Source organism: Oncorhynchus nerka, linkage group LG6, assembly GCF_034236695.1.
Source record: "Oncorhynchus nerka isolate Pitt River linkage group LG6, Oner_Uvic_2.0, whole genome shotgun sequence".
In the NCBI taxonomy this organism is placed as follows: domain Eukaryota; kingdom Metazoa; phylum Chordata; class Actinopteri; order Salmoniformes; family Salmonidae; genus Oncorhynchus; species Oncorhynchus nerka.
The window spans coordinates 26,713,843-26,735,960 of record NC_088401.1 but is presented as its reverse complement, the minus strand read 5'-3'; the positions used below and the strand labels follow the sequence as shown (position 1 = coordinate 26,735,960).

The following is a 22,118-nucleotide window of genomic DNA, read 5'->3' as shown; positions in this document are numbered from 1 at the left end:
GTCCGGCTGCGGGGACTGTGCTGGGGGATTAACACTACTGCCTGTATTTACTGGTGGCACAGACGCTGTATCATCCGTTCCTACTCTTAAATTGCCCTTGTCTAACGATTGCGTCTGAAGCCAAGCTTGCATCTCGACTATCCTCACCAGAAGGTGATAGTTCTCCTTTATATTAAGTGTACAGCGATTGCAATGAGAGGGCATCATGTAATTTAGCGTTCTTTTCTTCTGGCCGGAGGAGGTCCTGCAGATCTATGTCCAGATAACGTGTCAGGAGTTTAAAAGGAGAATAAAAAAATGTAGTGAGGACAAAACTAAGACCTTGGTAAACTTCTTAAAAACAGTTATTAAGAGTATAAAGTGAAAGCGTTTGGCAGGTAGCCAAGTTAGCAACACAAAAATAAAGCAGTACAGAGACAACACAGAAGTGTGTTGTGTCACCAGTCGTGTTTGTGTATTTAGGCTAAATGAATGTGTATGGTTTTAGTTTCCAAGGCTGCTGATTGCGAACTCTGCAGCATGGGTTGGAGACCGACTGTTATTTTCTCCTAGTACTTCATTTCAATTCCCATGGCAACTTTACACATTGGCATGTGTTCATGCTGCACAATGCATCGCAGAATGTTGGTGTTCACCAGGATACACACGCACATTTTAAATACTTTATTTGAATCCACCAATCAAGTACATTAAAAAAAGGATCCAAACATTTCAAAGGTCCCTGTATGCATAGACACTCAAGGGTACAGAAAGCATCTTCTCCTCCAAACAGCTCGGCTGCCCACGACCGCTGAAGCAGAGCAGTACCTAGACAACTGGTTTGCCTTAGTCTTTGGCAGGCCCACAATCTGGAGACACGTACACATGCTCACACATACACACTAACCTTATGGGGACCAAACCATTGATTCGCATTCAAAGTCCTATTTTCCCTTAAGCTAACCTTAACCCCTAAGCCTAAAATATACTTTTTCTTTGTGAGGACCGATAAAAAGGCCCCATTTTCCTTGTTTTACTATCCTTGTGAGGTCTGGCCCCTACAAGGATAATAAAAACTCCAAAGAACACACACTTGATGTCAGTGTTGTCTCTTAGTTGTGGGAACAGTGTGTGGGATGTTTGTCATAAATATTTCATGTGTTGCTTCCTGTGTCAGAACACAGTGGGGGCTGTGAGCTGTTTAGGAGGAGGCTGAAAGAGAAACTGCTGTCCTAGTGTCAGACCGTCTTACTTTCAGAAGGCATTGTATATGATTGTATATGTACCCTTGACTTATTCCACATTTTGTGTTACAGCCTGAATTAGAAATGGATTAAATACATTTTTCTCCCACCCATGTACACAAAATATCTCATAATGATTGTGAAAACATGTTTTTATAAATGTTTGCTAATTTATTTCAAATTAAATATGGAATATCAAATTTACATAAGTACTCACACCCCAATACATGTTAGAATCACCTTTGGCAGTGATTACAGCTATGAGTCTTTCTGGGTAAGTCTCTAAGAGCATTGCACACCTGGATTGTACAATATTTGCACATTATTTAAAAAATTCTTCAAGCTCTGTCAAGTTTTCATTTTTTTTTTTTTAGCATTGCTAGACAGCCGTTTTCAAGCCTTGCCATAGATTTTCAAGCAGAATTTAAGTCAAAACTGTAACTAGGCCACTCAGGAACATTCAATGTTGTCTTGGTAAGCAACTACAGTGTCTATTTGGCCTTGTGGTTTAGGTTATTGTCCTGCTGAAAGGTGAATTTGTCTTCCAGTGTCTACAGGAAAGCAAACGGAAGCAGATTTTCTTTAGTTTTTTTTGCCAGTGCTTAGCTCTATTCAGTTTATTTTCATCCTAAAAACTACACAGTCCTTGCCAATGACAAGCATACTTAGAACATGATGTTGTGTTAGATTTGCCCCAAACAACAATGTTTATGAAGGACATAAAGTTAATTTCTTTGCCACATTTTTTGCAGTTTGCCTTACTGCAAACAGGATGTGTGTTTTGGTATATTTTTATTCTGTACAGGCTTCCTTTTCAGTCTGACATTTAGGTTACAACAGTTACAGAGTTTAATGGCTGTGATAGGAGAAAACTGAGGATGGATCAATAACATTGTAGTTACTCCACAACACTGAAGTCACCATTGGCGTCATAGTGAAATCCCTGAGTGGTTTCCTTCCTCTCCGGCAACTGTGTTAGGAAGGAGGCCTGTATCTTTGTAGTGACTGAGTGTATTGATACACCATCCAAAGGGTAATTAATAACTTCACCATGCTCAAAGAGATATACAATGTCTTCTTTTTTTATTACCCATCTACCAATAGGTGCCCTTCTTTGCGAGACATTGGAAAACCTCCCTGGTCTTTGTGGTTGAATATGTGTTTCAAATGTACTGCTCAACGGAGAACCTTACAGATAATTGTACGTGTGGTGTACAGAGATGAGGTAGTCATTAAAAAAATCATGTTAAATACTATTATTGCACATGGAGTGAGTCCATGCAACTTATCATGTGACCTGTTAAGCACATTTTTACTCCTGAACTTATTTAGGCTTGCCATAACAAAGGGGTTGTATACTTATTCACTCCAGACATTTCAGCTTTTCATTTTTAATGGATTTGTAAAAAAATTCAAAAAATACAATTCCACTTTGACATTATGGGGTATTGTGTGTAGGCCAGTCACACACAATCTCCATTTCATCTATTTTAAATTCAGGCTGTAACACAACAAAACATGTCAAGGGTTGTGAATACATTCTAAAGGCACTGTACATGTACTGTAGGCAAAATGTCTTGGTAATGGTTTGTTTGTGTTGAATGTAGGTGTCTGTACTAAGAATTTAATTATCTAACATTTTTTGATAACAAAATGGGGAACAAGTTGAAGGGTGTGAATTGTTTCTGAAGGCACTGTATATCTGTTGTTATTCTCCATTACCCTCTTCTTCAATGACGCAATGCCCGCAGTGAAGTTGAAATAGAGCCAGTGTGGTGGATGCGTTCTTTCATGTCAGAAAAGTGTTTGGTGTGTTGTTGCTTCCTCAGTGTGTTTGGAATTGACACACACACACACACACACACACACACACACACACACACACACACACACACACACACACACACACACACACACACACACACACACACACACACACACACACACACACACACACACACACACACACACACACACACACACACACACACACACACACACACACACACACACACACACACACACACACACACACACACACACACACACACACACACACACACACACACACACACACACACACACACACACACACACACACACACACACACACACACACACACACACACACACACACACACACACACACACACACACACACACACACACACACACACACACACACACACACACACACACACACACACACACACACACACACACACACACACACACACACACACACACACACACACACACACACACACACACAAAAAAACTTGGCAGCATGGGTTGTAGAGAGACTTGTATTTTCTCCTAGTACTTATTTTCAATTTCCATGGCAACTTTACACATTGGTATGTATACATGGACACTCAAAAGGTCAGAAAGCACTTCCTTCTCCAAACAGCTAGGCTGCCCATTACAGCTGAAACAGAGTAGTACCTAACCAACTCGTTTGCCCTAGTCTTTGCCAGGCCCACAATCTGGAGGCCATGCACTGCAAACCTGTGCACGTGGCCGAGACACAGACACGCATGCACTCACATAGACGTTTGCTTAACTAACCTTGTGGGGACCAAACAATTGATTCCTTAATGCATACATACCAATGTGTTAATTGAAACCCTAACCCCTAAGCCTAAAATAGCCTTTTTCCTTGTGGGAACCTGCAAAATGTCTCCACTTGTCCGAAGGATAGTAAAACCAAAAACAACATACTTGTGTGACCATTGAGAGCTTCAAGTTCCTTGGTGTCCACATCACACCAAGACAGTCGTGAAGAGGGCACGACAAGCCTATTCCCCCTCAGAAAACTAAAAAGATTTGGCATAGGTCCTCAGATCCTCAAAAGGTTCTACAGCTGCAACATTGAGAGCATCACTGCCTGGTACGGCAATTGCTCGGCCTCCGACCGCAAGGCACTTCAGAGGGTAGTGCGTACGGCCCAGTACATCACTGGGGCTAAGCTGTCTAGGACAAAAAGGCTTCTCAACAGTTTTTACCCCCGAGCCATAAGATTCCTGAACAGGTAATTAAATGGCTACCTGGACTATTTGCATTGTGTGCCCCCCCAACCCCTCTTTTACACTACTGCTTCTCTCTGTTCATCATATATGCATAGTCACTTTAACCATATCTACATGTACATATTACCTCAAATCAGCCCGACTAACCGGTGCCTGTATGTAGCCTCGCTACTGTATATAGCCTCGCTACTGTTATAGCCTCGCTACTGTATATAGCCTCGCTACTGTATATAGCCTCGCTACTGTATAGCCTCGCTACTGTATGTAGCCTTGCTACTGTATAGCCTCGCTACTGTATGTAGCCTCGCTACTGTATATAGCCTCGCTACTGTATGTAGCCCCGCTACTGTATGTAGCCTCGCTACTGTATGTAGCCTTGCTACTGTTATTTTTCACAGCCTTTTGTCTGTTTTATTTATTTACTTAACTATTGTTCACCTAACACCTTTTTTTGCACTGTTGGTTAGAGCCTGTAAGTAAGCATTTCCCTGTAAGGTCTACACCTGTTGTATTCTTAGTTGTGGGAAAAGTGTGTGGGATGTTTGTCATAGATAGTTGATGTATTGCTTCCTGTGTCAGTGGAGGCTTTGAGCTGTTTAGAAGGAGGATGAAAGAGAAAATGCTTCCCTAGTGTCAGACCATCTTACAATCATGTATATTTTTTGTTATTCTCCATTACCCTCCTCTATTAATGATGACAACCAATGATGCAATGCCTGCAGTTTAAATAGAGAGATGGTTGGTGGTGGATCTGTCCTTTCACATCAGAGAAGTGTTTGGTTTGTTGTTTTCGCAGTGTGATGGGAGTGTTTAGAAGTGAGTTCCAAACCTTCCGCTTCATAAACCTTTCATCCGACCGATTGCACCCAATCTCAAGACAACTGCCACCCTTATCCCACAAATGAGTTGAATTAGTTGTCACCAAGGTAGAAAATCACCTCACACAACATCTCAGAAGTAGTGTATAAATATCGCTGACTCTGGTCAACTTGAACAAATCATCATCACTATTAGTTGGCCTTTTCCCCAGACTAAATCCCACTGATGGCAAAACTCCAGTCACAGCAGTTTCCTTCACTTCTCTTTTTCTGCTTATTCAGAACTAAGTCGACTGTAAACAAATAGGATGCCAGCAATATGACCTCTGAACTTCCAGCTGTTGCAGAATGACCCGTAGGAAAGACATCTGGTGACATTTAATTTGCACATTCAAAATGAGCTCGCCGCGCTTTACCCGGAGGGGGTCCTACCAACCTGCTTGTACTGTAGCTTGTCTTTTTTTACCACCACCTTTCATTCCCTAGTTAACCACCTGGTATAGAAATGAAAGAGCGAGAGATGGTGCTTTCGTAGGGGCTCTGTCATTGAAAGTGTGTTTATTGAGGCTGCTTCAAATCATGTACGATATTTTTTATTTCACCTTTATTTAACCAGGTAGGCTAGTGACCTGTGACCTGGCCAAGATAAAGCAAAGCAGTGCGACAATAAAACAACAACACAGAGTTACACATGGGATAAACATAAAGGGGCGCATGGACCTTGTAGCTGTAAATCCTGATTGACCCAGGTTAGAAAGGCCTCTAGGTTTCTCCTGGATCTATCCAGAGAGGAACAGAACCCGTCCTCCACCTTGGCCTGCCGGTGTAGCAGCACAATGTGTTGCTCGTTGTTATCGGTGCCCCCTCAGGAGTCACTGAGAGTAGGAGAACCGCACACTCTTTCGTTACCGTGAAACGTTTTATGCTTCAACCCCTCTATCTGCTTTACACAGAAGATTAGAGGAGGGAGGATGAGTAGAAGAGTGGATGAAGTTAATGAAAGATAGATGTTTCCAGAATTCAGGGCTTTGTTGAGTTGAGAAGTTAGTAGAAATGTTAAGCGAATCAGCGAGCTCCACAGTCACTGGCCTTTTGACTCCCAAACTTTTCCAACAGACTTCAAACTGCTATTCGGACTGAAAAGTAGGGCACCTAATCATACTGCCAGCTTTCCCAACGAAAGCTATTTGAAAGGGCAAAAATAAATGGGATCGTTCATTATATCATTCAGTCATGCAGAAAATTGTATTCAGTGCTCCAATAATATATGGACGTTTAATTTCATTCTTGGGTTCGATGGCTATGGAGTTCCAGGCACTGGAGAATTGAACATGAGGGAGAACACTGTCATTTCTTTTGTTTTCACTCTCACTGGGTTGTTGTGCATCACAAAGCATCAATAAACCTATTAACATGGCTTATTCCTTTCATGTTTATATCAGGGAACATGGGAAAACACATTTTAAGTGTTCACTCAGAGTGGGTTTCCAAATTGAATCCTGTGTTATTTTCAATCGGTTCAGAAATAGACTTTCAAGTAGTGGCACAGATGATTGGGCTGCCATTATGCTTCTCCATTTTGAAAACAATCAAAAGACAGCTTTTTGTACAGCAAAGTTTGATTGTAATGGCAGAGATTATAGTAGTGCCTGGTGCACTGTTGTTTCTTTAAGGAAACAGGAAATGCAAATGAGCATGCAATCACCAGACCCACACACATTAAGTAGTTCCACATTTTACACACACACACACACACACACACACACACACACACACACACACACACACACACACACACACACACACACACACACACACACACACACACACACACACACACACACACACACACACACACACACACACACACACACACACACACACACACACACACACACACACACACACACACACACACACACACACACACACACACACACACACTTTTGTTCACAGAATGTATATTTGTACCAAACGCTTGTAAAAAGATGATTAACAGTGGTCTCTCTGTCTTCCCCATGCAGTATCCCAGCAACCTGGCATGGTGGGCTACGGCGACCCTGGCGTCATGACATCACCCCTCACCCCCACCTACCCCATCCAGCTCGGCCCTGCCCACATGAGCGCCTACCCTCCACCGCCCTCGTACTGCAACCACCCACCCCCGCCCTACGAACAGGTGTTCCGGACACCAGAGAAGAGGTAAAGGCTGCCGGTGTCTGCGGCGTCATTGACGGAGACCATTGGCGTCCCCTCCGTTTCTTCTCCTTCATGGTGACCTCATCACGAGCAGAACTGACAGGACAAGGAGAGGAGGGGACATCTACAGTCTGTCTGCCACTGTTATACCTTCACCATCAGCCCAAGTCCTAGGGACAAGATACAGACAACCACCTTTAGAGACAAACTGCCTTCTGGGGACCTGTGCCGCAGGCGGTGGTCTTCTGGACAAAGACGGGCTGAATTTATCTCCGTATCTCCATGGCTTGGATTTCACTGTCATTCACCCTCCTCCATCTTGCCCACTTTTTTCACAAAAGCATAACTATCCACCGCAGTCTCTTCTGCTGGCAATGCCATCTTGATGGGCATGGTCTGTGACTGTGATATGTACTGAGTCGCTCACAGAGTCCTGTAGATGGGGGTTCATGCCACAGACACCAAACTGTGGAAGTCGATGACGAAAGCTTACCCAAGATCAGCACATTGCTTTAAGATGAATATCGATTCAAGTAAACATTAGGGTTGAGAAGCTGATCCAGGACCAAGGGCATAAGACCAACCACTATCTAAACTGTACAGGAGCAATATCAAATTTGAGTTGAAAGACACCTTGGAGAAGTTGAAAACAAAAGGCGTTTAAATGGCTTAAAAGGTTCAAAGACTTTTCAATTATGAGGCTGAATAATTGGGCTTCTCTCTGAAGCTGGCTGTGTTCGCCTAACACTGAGAAAATTTTAAATAGACAATAAACACTTGTCAGGATGCGTTGTGCAAATTGTGCCCATTTGCTGTGAAGGGAAAGGAAACCGACCTGGATTTATCGGACCTATTATGTGCGCTGGAGAGAGTGGTAATTATGAGAGGCCGATTTGTTTGGAATGTTTCATTCACATTATGGATGCGTGTGTGAATTCCTGTGGTGCTGACAGTGGCGATTCGGCGCTCTGGATCGGGACATCACAAACTGGCAGGGAATGTGTAGTTCAGTTGGTAGAGCATGGCGCTTGCAACACCAGGGTTGTGGGTTCGATTCCTATGGGGGACCAGTATAAAAAAATGTAGGAAACTGTATGCACTCCCTACTGTAAGTCGCTCTGGATAAGAGCGTCTGCTAACTGACTAAAATGTAAATGTAGAATCAAATCAACCAGACGGACCCCCAATTGAGACCAAGACAAGTGGTTTCAAATGACAATTTGTCAGTGACTGCATGGGTACGGTGAAACCTACCACAACTCTACCTACGCCATATTCTCTAAGCATCCACTTCCACTCGAAGCGAGATGTGATCCCCGTAGAAGTTCAGCCATGGTTCAGATCGACTTCAGTTTGTACAGTAAGGAGCTCAACCACAATGAGGATTAACCCAAAACGATATGTTTGTTTCACACACGCAGGTTGCAACTGGATAACATTTTGCATATGGGAAGCTTTTCTGACCGATGGCCCATCCCAGTGAAACTGCTTACTTAACGGATTCTCAATTTCTGTGCTGCAATAATCTCTAGACAAAGTAGTGGTAGTCACAAAAGCTAGCTGCACTCTTTCAGTAACCTAGTTCCTCAAACACGATGTACCATCTGTTCGCCATTTAAACATCTCCCGTTAGAATGCTAACGACCAACTGGTTCTGCGTAGGTAGGTACAGCACTGTACATACACCCTTACTGTGGTAAAAATGGTTTTCATGTATGAATCTGAAACCCTTTTGCATTTTGGAGAATAAAAAAAATTGTTTGCTTTCACGTAAACAAGCTATCAAGCTCACATGTAGAATGTGCATGTGTAGTAGAGGTCCCATGTCCCAATGGTTGACCAGGTCCTCAAGCTGGCACTGACCATTTGGGTGAAGGTACGTTCTTCTGTTTACACTTATTTGTCAGAGTGGATCAGGCACTCAACCCCTCCACAAAGGCACTCAACCCCTCCACAAAGGCAATCATGTGGAAATGACTATTTTCTGGGCAAGATATGAGACATTACCATCTGTTAAAACAGATCGAACTAACCACCCAGTGTTAACGATACAACTGTCATTGACATGGAATGTCCTTGTAGATGTTAGCCGGCAAACTGGGGTACGTAGACACTATTACAGCAGAACCAAGGAGGGAGATCTAATTTATGGTAAGTGTTACTATTGGATGATGTGTATACGTTTGGCTAATATGACATGTCTCTATTTGATCATTTAACTATGCAACCAAGGTTTAAAATGTCATTTGTAGAGTTAGGATGTGCTTTTACTGTTGTACCAAGACGGTTGGTTTTCGGCATTTTACATGACAAAAAAAATAGAAATGATCCATCCATGATATGGTTAATAAAGTTTCCTTCCGATAGAAGTTAGTGTTCATTTATTCCCTTTAAAGTTGTCTGTGACGGACTTCTCACTGTTCAGTCGTGCTTTGAGATTGAAGGTTTTATACTTGGATGTCATATCTGTTGAATGAAAATATTATCATCTGGGAAGGAAAACTGTTCCCCTCAGATAAAATGTAGACCAAATGAATGAGACACTGCCTAGACATTCTATAGAATGGTATCCTCCTCTCTTGCTTGTATTCTTACATAAAATCAGCCAGAAGCCACATTTCTCCACCACTGCAGATAAATACTCAAACACCGAGTCATCCCAGAATGTTAGCTTTGGGTGACTTAACAGTACAGATAACTCCAGGCAATGGCAGTCCTAACTTGGAAGTGATAGGTGGGAGTAATTCATGCTTATGTAACACTCACATTGGCCTGAGGTGGCTTTCTAAAGAACACTAATTGGCCAAACCCCCGTTATAAGACTTCCTCCTCCTCATATGTTAAATAAAGCCATCTGTTCGGTACCTCATATTGAGATGCACCACTTTGACTATTGACCAATGTTTTCCACCCCTAAAAACCAAACCTAAGCAGTCAGTCCTCTAAAGGAAGGTAAGAATGCATTTTATTTAAGACATTGTACTGTAATCACTCGGTAAGACAGCAATTGAAGCCCGGTTTGTTGTACAACATTCATAATGTAACGCTGTTCGCCTGAGGGAAACAATATCCACGCGAAAAGGTCAAAGCGGCATTGAACAAAATCCTCTCTTCAGCACATTAACGAAATGGAAAATGGGACAAAACACGGTGACACACAAAAAAGCCACGCTAATTTACTGTTAGACATGAACATTTGACTGACACGCACATTCCAAGGCTAATACATGTTTTCTGATGTCCCCATGCAAAGATAATTAGTCTCTAGGGAAGAGGGAGTAGCACTACAAACTGGTGTGGGACAAGGATTAGAGATCACATACAGAGAAGGAGATCTGGATAGGCATGCAGAGGCAAAGATCCACGAACAAAACAGCATTTTCTTCCCATTCACAACAAAACCCCAACACACACAGCGTTTACAGAGTTAAAGGCCTAGGGCTTTGGGGTGTTTTTCCTCCGTCCATGTGTCTGAAAAACTGGAGCAGGGGACAACATCCCTCCCCAGGCTGCAGTTCTGGGCTGAGGGTTCCCTTCGTCAAGACGCCAGGGGTCCATCACACCCCAAACCCCCTCATCCAAGAGCCCTGCTCATCGCACTCTCCCAAATGTTCAGAATGGAAGGGGGACGAGGTCCGTCTACGACCCAAAGGTTAAAGTTCAAATGCAGGGAAGCAGGAAGACTCAGGCTGGGTCAAATCTGACAGGTAGTGGATAGCCCCGGCCATACCTGGAAGAGAGAGAATGGTGTATTTCAAATTCAATAAGACGACAGTACATGGCATCAACAGCAGCTAATGCTGAATTATTTCACAATTTACAACAGTCAAATACACAAGAAATCTATAACGTTGAAACACAAATTTGCTGTGAGTGAGGATGGAGAAAGAAACTAGGCTCTCATTGCAAGCAGAGACAGTACAACCTAGGGTTGGCCCGTATACTGTATGCCAGGGTATTCTGAAATACCCACTGAATTTCCAATACAGTTCAATAAATTAAAATGTGTACATTTGAAATAAATACCTGCAGTCAACTTGTGCATTAGGTAATAGGTAAAGCAGATCGCGTTAATCGCTTCGCCTGTTCGATTATTTTTCATTTGTGAGGTGAGTCACTCCTGCAGCGCAACTTAAGTGGGGTGATCAAGTTACACTTGTAAAAATACAAAACTGAAATACCACATTTACATAAGTATTCAGACCCTTTACCCAGTTCTTCGTTGAAGCACCTTTGGCAGAGATTAGAGCCTCGAGTCTTCTTGGGTATGACGCTACAAGCATGGCGCACCTGTATTTGAGGAGTTTCTCCCATTCTTCTTCTTTGCAGATCCTCTCAAGCTCTGTCAGGTTGGATGGGGGGCGTCACTGCACAGCTATTTTCAGGTCTCTCCAGAAATGTTCAATCAAGTTCAAGTCCGGGCTCTGGCTGGGCCACTCAAGGACATTCAGAGACTTGTCCCGAAGCCACTCCTGCGTTGTCTTGGCAGTGTGCTTCGGTTCGTTGTCCTTTTGGAAGGTGAACCTTCGCCCCAGTCTGAGGTCCTGAGCGTTCTGGAGCAGGTTTTCATCAAGGATCTCTGTACTTTGCGCCGTTCATCTTTCCCTCAATCATGACTAGTCTCTCAGTCCCTGCCACTGAAAAACATCCCCACAGCATGATGCTGCCACCACCATGCTTCACCGTAGAGATGGTGCCTGGTTCCCTCCAGACGTGATGCTTGGCATTCAGGCCAAAGAGTTCAATCATATTTTTATCAGACCATGGTCTGAGAGTTCTTTAGGTGCCTTTTGGCAAAATCCAAGCAGGCTGTCATGTGCCTTTTACTGGAGGAATGGATTCCATCTGGCCACTGTTCCATAACAGTTGGTGGAATGCTGCGGAGATGGTTGCCCTTCTGGAAGGTTCTCCTATCGCCACAGAGGAACTCTGGAGCTCTGTCAGAGTGACCATCGTGTTCTCGGTCACCTCCCTGACCAAGGCCCTAGGAAGACCCTTGGTGGTTCCAAACTTCTTCCATTTAAGAATGATGGAGGCCACTGTTCTCTTGGGGACCTTCAATTGTGCAGAAATGTTTTGGTACCCTACCCCAGATCTGTGCCTTGACACAATCCTGTCTCGGAGCTCTACTGACAATTCCTTCGACCTCATGGCTTGGTTTTTTGCTCTGACCTGCACTGTCAACTGTGAGACCTTATATTGACAGGTACATGCCTTTCCAAATCATGTCCAGTCAATTGAATTTACCACAGGTGGACTCCAATCAAGTTGAAGAAACATCTCAAGGATGATCAATAGAAATAGGATGCACCTGAACTCAATTTTGATTCTTATAGCAAAGGGTCTGAATACTTATGTAAATAAGGTAAAAAGCAATATGTAATAATGTAATATACATTTGTAATGGGGAATTGTGTATAGAATGAGCGTTTTAGAATAAGGCTGTAAGGTAACAAAATGTGGAAAAAGGGAAAGAGTCTGAATACTTTCCTGAATGCACTGTATATAACTATTAAGTTAACTATCTAAGATGTGCCAAATAAGTCTCTCCAGTTGGGTTTTTTGTCAACTTCCTAGCATTAGTGGCTAATGTTAGCTTGCAATATCAAGCTTCTTGGTAACAGCAGCAGAGACAATCCCCTCCTGGATTAAGAGCCCTGCTGCGTAATATTTGTTTTGTGCGTTATGCAAACGGAGTTCCTCATGAAGCTGGTTGAGAGAATGCAAAGAGTGTGCAAAGCTGTCATCAAGGTAAAGGGTGGCTACTTTGAAGAATCTCAAATATATTTTGATTTGTTTAACACTTTTTTGCTTACATGATTCCATATGTGTTATTTCATAGTTTTGATGTCTTCACTATTATTCTACAATGTAGAAAATAGTAAAAATAAAGAAAAACCCTTGAATGAGAAGGTGTGTCCAAACTTTTGACTGGTACTGTACTTGCATAACCTTATGAGCTGGGTTGTCTGTCTTGGTAGTCAATTTTTCATGCACTCGTCCACTATGGGGATTCCTTAGTACTTGTTAGCATTCTGGTAGATGTTTGCATCCTAATTTATTTTGGCGCCACCTGTCTGCACTAACAGGTAATACTGTCTATCCCAGGATGGCACAGGCACGGTATGATGGCACGGAAATCAGGATACCGCCCAACCATACAACCCAATATACATGAAAGCTTGGCTTACAAATCACTCACCGTAAATGTTCGTCATGGAGTTATTTATCATCGTGAATGAACAAAACCTTCTCAAATCTCTTTGAAATAGTTCAAAGAGCTGAAAATGTACTTGTAACACTGTGGGTACAACAGTAATGTGAAATATTACATGTATTCTGTTATTACATTCAAGACATGAACATTCAATATTCTAGGTTGTAGAGCCAACATGGGCCCATATATTACTAATAAAATTAAACTGCTGCAATATTTTTTACCAGACTGTTTATCAGTGGAAGATTAATTCAGGCAGGGATGGGAAAAGGGAGCGTACGTGTTTGTCTGTGTGTGTGAGAGAGGGGGAGACAAAGGGGGTCAAGACCAACCAATCACAGCCCACAAATCTACTCGGACGTGGGCAGCAGCTGGTTGCCATGGAGATGTGGCGGTAAAACGCCAGGCAAGACGTTTCATGTGGCTGCACACAACATGTGGGTGGGATGGGGGGACAAAGCTGGCATAGGGAAACCTCACCAGTGGACCAATGGCAGAACCAAATAGAGGCCAGTCATTGCCAAACTAAAGGTAACCTACAGTGCCTTTGGAGAGTATTCAGACCCTTCAACCTTTTCCATATTTTGTTACGTTACAGCTTTATTCTAAAATTGAGAATCGTTTTAAGGATGATCAATGGAAACAGGATGCACTTGAGCTTGAGTCTCATAGCAAAGGGTCTGAATACTTATGTAAATAAAGTATTTTTGTATGAAAACCTGTTTTCGCTTTGTCATTATGGTGTATTTGTGTGTAGATTGCTGAAGATTTCTATTTATTTAATCCATTTTAGAATAAGGCTGTAATCTAACGAAATGTGGAAAAAGTCAAGGGGTCTGACGTCTGAACTCTTACCGAAGGCACTGTAATTGCCACTCAGATTATTTGGACTGTGCCCATTGACAGGTTTTATGATGTAAGATCAGCCTTTCCTGACCAGCTGCTAAAGTTATCAAAGTTGACTTCACACCCCACACAATATTTATCAGATTATAATTATAGAAAAAAAATGATGATTAAAGTCTTAAGTCAATTATCACCCAGTCACAGTGAGGCAGAGAGCTTTAAGTCTCAGGAAGGTTCAGAGAGGTAAGAGCAAAAGCCTCACTAGCTCATTAAACATGATAGTGCAGAAGTCGTTTAAGAGTGCACTTCTTTTCCTAAATATATTATCAAATCATTTAACATGCCACGGAACATTAGAATTGCTAACGGAATGTGTTAATTGTGTGTAAAATGTCCAGTAGTTGGTCTATCTCTCAGTTGTATTAGCAATGAGAGAGCAGGGCTCCTCAAATCTCATTAACAGACAGGTACAGAGTCTCCTCTCCTATCTCCCTCTTTTACTACACTGAATGAGGGATGAGTCTAGTGGTGGAAAAAGTACACAATTGTCATACTTGAATTAAAGTAAAAAGTTCAAGTATATGTAATACATCAAATTCCTTATATTAAGCAAACCAGATGGCATGATTAACTTTTCTTTTTTAAATCTACTGAGAGAGGGGCACATTCCAACACTCAGATTGTCATGCCTGCTCCCACTCTCCCTCTTGTGCAAGGCTGCCCTTCATTACGCACACCTGTCACCACCATTACACGCAGCTGAGCTATATTGGACTCACCTGGAGTCCATTATCTTGTTGATTACCCCCTCTATATCTATGTGCTCCTCCATTTATTCCCTGTGTCAGCATTGACGTCGGTATTGTTCCCCTGTCCAAAGGCTGTTCCTGTTCTGTTTCATGTCCGTTGTTTCATTAAAATGTTCACTCCCTCTACCTGCTTCTCGTCTCCAGCGTCGGTCCTTACAGAATGCTGACACCACTAAAAGAAGCATCAGGGAGTTTTTTTTTGTTTTGGTTGGTGATGTCGGGTCCGGGTGCCGTCGCCGATGGACCCAGGGGTGCCTCTGCTAGCTCGTCGGGCTTCCACGCCGTAGCTAGCTCGAGAGGTCTTCTTGTCTTGGTGGGCTCGGCAGGCACCCACCCCACGTCATGCTTCAGCCGGTCCAACAGTCTTGAAGGAGTTCCCACATATGCTGAGCACTTGTTAACTGATTTGTTTAAGACTTTTTTGGTTACTACATGATTCCATAGTTTTGATGTCTTCTACATTGTAGAATAATAGCGGACATAGTAAAAATAAAGAAAAACCCTTGAATGAGTAGGTGTCCAAACTTTTGACTGGTACTGTACATATGTAAAGCAAATTCAGTCTGCATTTTCTCGTAAATTACAGAGTGGTTATTACATTGATTGAATGGGAAGAAAAGAAGGCGGAAAATGTCACGTATTCTGGGGATGTTTTTGTCTGCTTAAGGGGTTTAAATAAAAGTTTCACCTTCAAACAGAGAGTACGGTCTGTCTGGGATTCTGCAGCCGTGGGTTCCGTAGTCCAGACACCACTCAGCAAACTGGGAAAAAATGAGGACCAATGTGATTATCAGAACATAGGGTTGAACATGAAAGACAATAGACTATACTGTATGTTACCATAATTGGATAAATAAATAAATATGTGAACCATGCATGCAGTAATTCTAAAATCCTGAGGATCGGATAAATGAATGCACAAATGAATTGATCCAAATTTAATGACAAGGTCATTCACTGACAACTGGATTTCACACGAGAGAATACATATCGATGCAAGCAAGCGACAACGCAGACATAAAACCAAGAAAGCAATGAATGAAATCCGACTGAATGATTCATCATATACTGATTATTTGTCAGTAAGAATGGCCTTCAATATTGGCCAATGGTACAATACATGTCACGATAAAGACTTTTGTGTCACAGAGTGTAGTCGTGTCTTTAGCAGGCTTGTTTAGGGCAGGCTGCCTACACTGTACTGCATGTGTGAGCGAATCCTTCCTTCCCATCTCATTCAAAAAGAGGAAGAAGATCTGAAGGAGGACAACACTGCTGGAGCAACCAGGAGCTCCACAGCCCCTCCTCTCACACACACACACACACCCCCCCCAGTGTTACCTTGCAGGCGCGGTAGAGGTACTTCTTCTCCTGGGTGAGCTGGTAAAGGGTGAGGAAGGAGTAGGCGTTGCCCGCCGTGCCGTGACAAATACCGTAACCTTTCCTCAGCAGGCCTCTCTGCCAGATCACCTCCCCACACTCCACAGCATCCTTCAGGTACTTCTCATCCTTAAACACCTGGAGGGAGGGAGGAAAGGGGAGACATGACATTAGACTCATGGCCAATCCCAAAACCCATCTGAAATCCAAACCCCAACTTCCCCCCACACACACACACACACACACACACACACATGTGTGGGGATCGATGTAAGAAACGTGGTATTAGAGTACTTTCATCTTGCCCTGCTATTTAGAAATTTGTAATGTTCTTCATGTACACCTAATCAATTGCCCTTACATTACATAGGGAGACTGAAATAGCCAGAGATACAGTATCAAATCAATGAACTGTATTTCATCAAGCCCATTTTAGCTCATCATTTGTATCAGTGCTTTACAGATACCAAGCCTAAAACCCTAAAGAGAAAGCAATGCAGATGCACATCGGCTAGGAAAAACTCCCTAGAAGGTAGGAACCTGAATACAGGTGATACTCACATTGTATTCCTTCATGAAGTTAATGGACCAAAGAGACATGAAATGACCCTGCACTGAGTGAGTGAGTGAGTGTGTGTGTGCTCCCCCCTGAAAGTGAGTGTGTGTATTCATGCCACACTATGACTGATGAAATACATGTTGTTTGTCAAGAGATGAAGCGTTTATCCGGGGAAATCTCCTCTCCTCACACAACGTATGCTCAAAATGCTCACCACATAATCTCCATTCCTTCTTTTGCTCCTTCTATTAGTCATTTCAAAGGGAGAAGGTGTGCGTTTTCAGACCTGCAGTGAGAGTCAGCTTGTAAGAGGCCATATGCTGAGCACAGCAGAAAAACAGCCCATTACTCAATTAGACCTCTTGAAATTGACTGTGGTATTAAACCAGCGGACTAGCATGTCAAAGCTGGGATGTAGTGCTTGTTTAAATTCAGTCGGTAATCAAAATGTGACACCGGGGCCCGTAGTGATCCTAGTGCTGATCTGGGACCAGGCCTCCACTGTCCGTATAATATCATGCATCCTACTGTGAGACGCTTTAAGAAAAGGGGCCTTGGTCCTACAGTGCACCTGATATCCACTAGGCGTCACTGTGAGTTGTGTATTTCTCCTAGGCGACGAGCCACGTAGCATTGAGATGCAGCGAGAGCTGTTAAGTTCGTTACCTCCAGCTATAGATTTAATTATCTTTCCTGGGTGATTCCATGCAATTATTTGAGAGTGGCAGAGTTGGAGGCATTAGAGGAGAGGGCCTGGTTCACTGCTATCTCTCAGTCCTCTGTATGGGAGAGTAGCTGAGTGCTATAATGGAACTCATGGGGTTAGTTAACGTGATATTGATATTAGGAAAACAAACGAGCCCTAATATCGTGAGAGTGTATTCATGAGGTTTAGAGAGCTGTGCTAGAGAGGAGAGAGAGAGTGGTGTCGAGTGTTTCAATCCAAAATCCTTTCAGATCTACTTGAAGAGACATTACTACGGTGTGTGTCCCTCACCTTGTGTGCCATGATGAGCATGTGCACCACTCCTGGCGCCCCGTGGCACCAGTGCACCAGCCGGTCCGTCTCGTTGCTTAGCGACGACGGGTAGTTCCCAGAGCGGAACTTTTTGTGGCGGACGTAGTCCACACTGGGCCGCACCAACTCAGATAGGACTTCCTGGTTCACCTTAGCACTGGGCTGAGAGAGGTCGAGCAAGGGAGAGACACAGAAAGAAAAAAGACCAAGAGAAAGAGATAGGGGGAGAGAGAAAAAAAAAAGAGGGAATGAAAGAGAGAGAGAACGAGAGAGATAACAAAAGAGAGAGAGAGAGAGAGGGAGAGACCGAGAGAGAGAGAGAGGAGAGGGGAGAGAGATATTAGGTACCAAGTAAATAAAATCCATATCCACATCCTTTGTAGAAATATCATGGTAACAATATGGAGGCACAAGTTCAAGTGACATGAAGACGGGTGGTGTAACTACTGTGGAATACCGACATCTGATAACACAGTATGCTGAAATCTGTTGATATGCATATCACAATCATCCTTATCGCGATGAACAGTTAATACACAACATATCACCTGGTCTGAAACATCCCAAGCATTGCACTTCAGCTTTACATGCAGCTGGTTTGTCAGATGTTACATTTATGAGAGACCATCAGCCATTTTAAATGCGGGCCATTTATACTGGGTTTCATTAAGAGACTAACTAAACTTAGAAGAATCCAGTCAACTCAAATAGAAATCCCTGACTCAACAGTCATTATCCCAAATAGCACTCAGCCGTGTTGAATATGCACTTGATGTTTTACTGCACGGAGAGAGATGAATTAGAGGCAAGTGTCAGAGAGAATTTATGACAAGGACAATCTTTTGATTTGGCTCGAGAGAAAGAAAAGAAAAGAAAGACCATGCTGAGAAACATGGCCTGCGGGAGAGAAGACTGCTGTTAGATAATAATACAGCCAGAGACAGGGAGGGAGGGAGCTGTTGGATATGAATACTGTCAGAGAGGAGGAGGAGGAGGAGGAAGGAAGGCGAGGAAGAAGGAGCGAGGACTGCAATTAAAGAATATTACAGCCGGAAAGAGAGGAAGAGGGAGATAACTGCTGCTAAAGAAAATGACAGCCAGAGAAGGAAGGATGGAGGAGAGAAGACCACCGTTAGAGAATGTTAAAGCGAGGGAGATCAGACAGAAAGGAGAGAGCGTCTGTTAGACATTAGACAGAAAGGAGAGGAGGAAAAAGGATGAAGCAGGAGCGAGGGAGGAGAGAGAGCTACTGTTACTAATCGGAGGGAAGAGGAGAGAAAGAACTGTTACTGCTACTGTTACTGTTACTAATCGGAGGGAAGAGGAGAGAAAGAACTGTTACTGCTACTGTTACTAATTGGAGGGAAGAGGAGAGAAATAAAGGAAGGATGGATGAGTGGAAGATGGGTGTGTGTGTGTTATGTCTGAGTATAGGTGTAGCAGAGCATGTCCACGTGCGTCACAATGACGCACCGCACTTATACACACATGCTCACACACATGCACGCACACACACACACACACACACACACACTGCATTGCTCTAACACACAGGGAAGATAATGCATATACACAATCTATTTACTCAAAGCAGCTGGGCACACACACACACACACACACACACACACACACACACACACACACACACACACACAGAGCGCAAATGGTAGTGGTTATCATCGAACACAAAAAGGAATCAAGTTGTATCCATTGATAACTGTGTGCCCTGAGAGTGAGTTGGAAAAAACATGTTGAAATGTAACCTTTTAGAGCGAGAAACACAGGCCTAAATGGAGGTAGTCCAACAGCTTGGGGATTACTAAATACATTTCCTGTTGGGTTCGGTCCAGACCGCTATCGGGGACATTTGCTGGGCAGTGTTCTCGTGGGGACGGGTACGCCAATGCCAGATTGGAGTTGTTACAAGGCTAAATCTATATGAGCTTTCAGTTGTGCAACAGGGGACAACATTTCATCCCAGGTAGTGGCAGAGATGCTCTGGTCCCTTAATATATGAGGCGAGGGGGGGAGTATCAGGTAGTGGCAGAGATGCTCTGGTCCCTCGTTAATATATGAGGGCGAGGGGGGGAGTATCAGGTAGTGGCAGAGATGCTCTGGTCCCTCGTTAATATATGAGGAGGGAGGGGGAGTATCAGGTAGTGGCAGAGATGCTCTGGTCCCTCGTTAATATATGAGGAGGGGGTATCAGGGAGTGGCAGAGATGCTCTGGTCCCTCGTTAATATATGAGGAGGGGGGGGAGTGGCAGAGATGCTCTGGGATATGAGGAGAGGGAGTGGCAGAGATGCTCTGGTCCCTCGTTAATATATGAGGAGGGGGTATCAGGGAGTGGCAGAGATGCTCTGGTCCCTCGTTAATATATGAGGAGGGGGGTATCAGGTAGTGGCAGAGATACTCTGGTCCCTCGTTAATATATGAGGAGGGGGTATCAGGTAGTGGCAGAGATGCTCTGGTCCTCGTTAATATATGAGGGGGTATCAGGTAGTGGCAGAGATGCTCTGGTCCCTCGTTAATATATGAGGGGGTATCAGGGAGAGGCAGAGAGTTAATATATGAGGGGGGTATCAGGTAGTGGCAGAGATGCTCTGGTCCCTCGTTAATATATGAGGGGGTATCAGGAGTGGCAGAGATGCTCTGGTCCCTCGTTAATATATGAGGGGGGGTATCAGGGAGTGGGGGGGGGGGTATCAGGGGGTGCTGCAGCACCCTCAACACCCCTACTTCCCACGGCTGTGCTTTCACATTTCAAAGAGTGATCGATAGATAGATGGAAACAAACTTTCATAAGTTCCAAATAAGACGTGTCTAAGCCCCTTGTAAATGCTCGGGGGAGAAATACTCACACGAACGAACACACAAACAGGCGTACTAGTGTACGCCTACACACACACATCTTTGTAATTTAGCAGACACTCTTATCGAGTGACTCACAGTTAGATGCATTGATCTTAAGGTAGCAAAGAGAGACAACCGCAGTCATAGTAAGCCAATATCTTCCTCATTAAGTAGCTATCAGCAAAGTCAGTGCTAGTACAAATTGTACACACACACACACAATTCCCAGGCCTGCGGTTGTTTACATGCGTTTCCTAGTTTGGCTGGTGGCAGTCCTTCCTCTGTTCATGTTTTAATGAGGGTCGTGTGGGTCTCAAATATTTGCAAAGCTGTAAACGCCAACGGTGTGTGTGTGTGTGTGTGTGTCATAGACCAATAGAGTTTGAAAGGGGGAAGAGGTGGGAGTGCAGAGCCCTGTGGCTCCAGTCATCGGGAGCATTTCAATAGTCTAACGTGGCTTCCTCTCCTCGCTTCCTTCCCTTCTACTGATAGTTGAAAGCAACATGGCAGGTCCGTTGCTAGTTAATGATTACCAGTAGAGCCGTCCTGTATGGCTCAGTTGGTAGAGCATGACGCTTGCAACTTGGATTGCCATCCATCTTTAAAATGGATGCACATGACTGTAGGTGGCTTTGGATAAAAGGGTCTGCTAAATGCCATATATTATAGATCTAAGTGCAACCTGGGAACTGGTTGTGGGCGGCATCATTACTCCCAATCACCGCCCTCCTCCCCAGAGACAGATGATGCATGGCCAGCCAATCCCAAGAGAGGAGGAGAGGCATGCTGATAGTGCCAGCACTACAGGAGGATCATCGAAGCATTTCTAAAAGAGAAGCACATGCCCTAGCAGAGAGAGAACGCTGACTACTCTCCACTGGGGATCAAAGATAAGCTACTTTCCTCCACTCTGGCCTTTAAAAACTCTCAGAGAAGCAGATTACATATCCACCACATGGTCCCATGGCCTCTGACAGCCTCTGGAAGCCTCCAATACTAATGGGTGAAGATTGTGATTGGGACTAGCTAGCCTCCATAGGTGGCTGGTGTCATAATGGAATCTTCTATGGTGGCTTGTAAGCCCTCCTTGCCTTACATTTTGTCATAGATACCATTGAGTTACATGGACGTTTAATTTATTGGTTGGGTAATTACATTGTAAACAC

At 43.6% G+C, this 22,118-nt stretch overlaps 2 protein-coding genes across 6 annotated transcripts in view; one reads left to right on the top strand and one right to left on the bottom strand.

Moving 5' to 3' along the window:
* Positions 1-9,638, top strand: part of LOC115130254 (WW domain binding protein VOPP1-like) — an 82,173-nt gene extending 72,535 nt beyond the window's left edge. Inside the window, exon 5 of the mRNA XM_029661190.2 lies at positions 7,095-9,638. Within this exon, the coding sequence (XP_029517050.1) occupies positions 7,095-7,276 (182 nt within the window). The 3' untranslated portion in view covers positions 7,277-9,638. The remainder of the gene's footprint in view (positions 1-7,094) is intronic.
* Positions 9,639-10,212: 574 nt separating this feature from the next.
* lancl2 (LanC lantibiotic synthetase component C-like 2 (bacterial)) overlaps positions 10,213-22,118 on the bottom strand; it is a 61,073-nt gene continuing 49,167 nt past the window's right edge. For all 5 annotated transcript variants that reach the window (XM_065019444.1, XM_029661186.2, XM_065019446.1 and 2 more), the window contains 4 exons: positions 18,078-18,260; positions 16,483-16,659; positions 15,830-15,902; positions 10,213-10,999 (listed from right to left, as the gene is read on the bottom strand). In XM_065019444.1, coding sequence (XP_064875516.1) covers positions 10,923-10,999; positions 15,830-15,902; positions 16,483-16,659; positions 18,078-18,260 — 510 coding nt within the window. In that variant the 3' untranslated portion in view covers positions 10,213-10,922. The remainder of the gene's footprint in view (positions 11,000-15,829; positions 15,903-16,482; positions 16,660-18,077; positions 18,261-22,118) is intronic.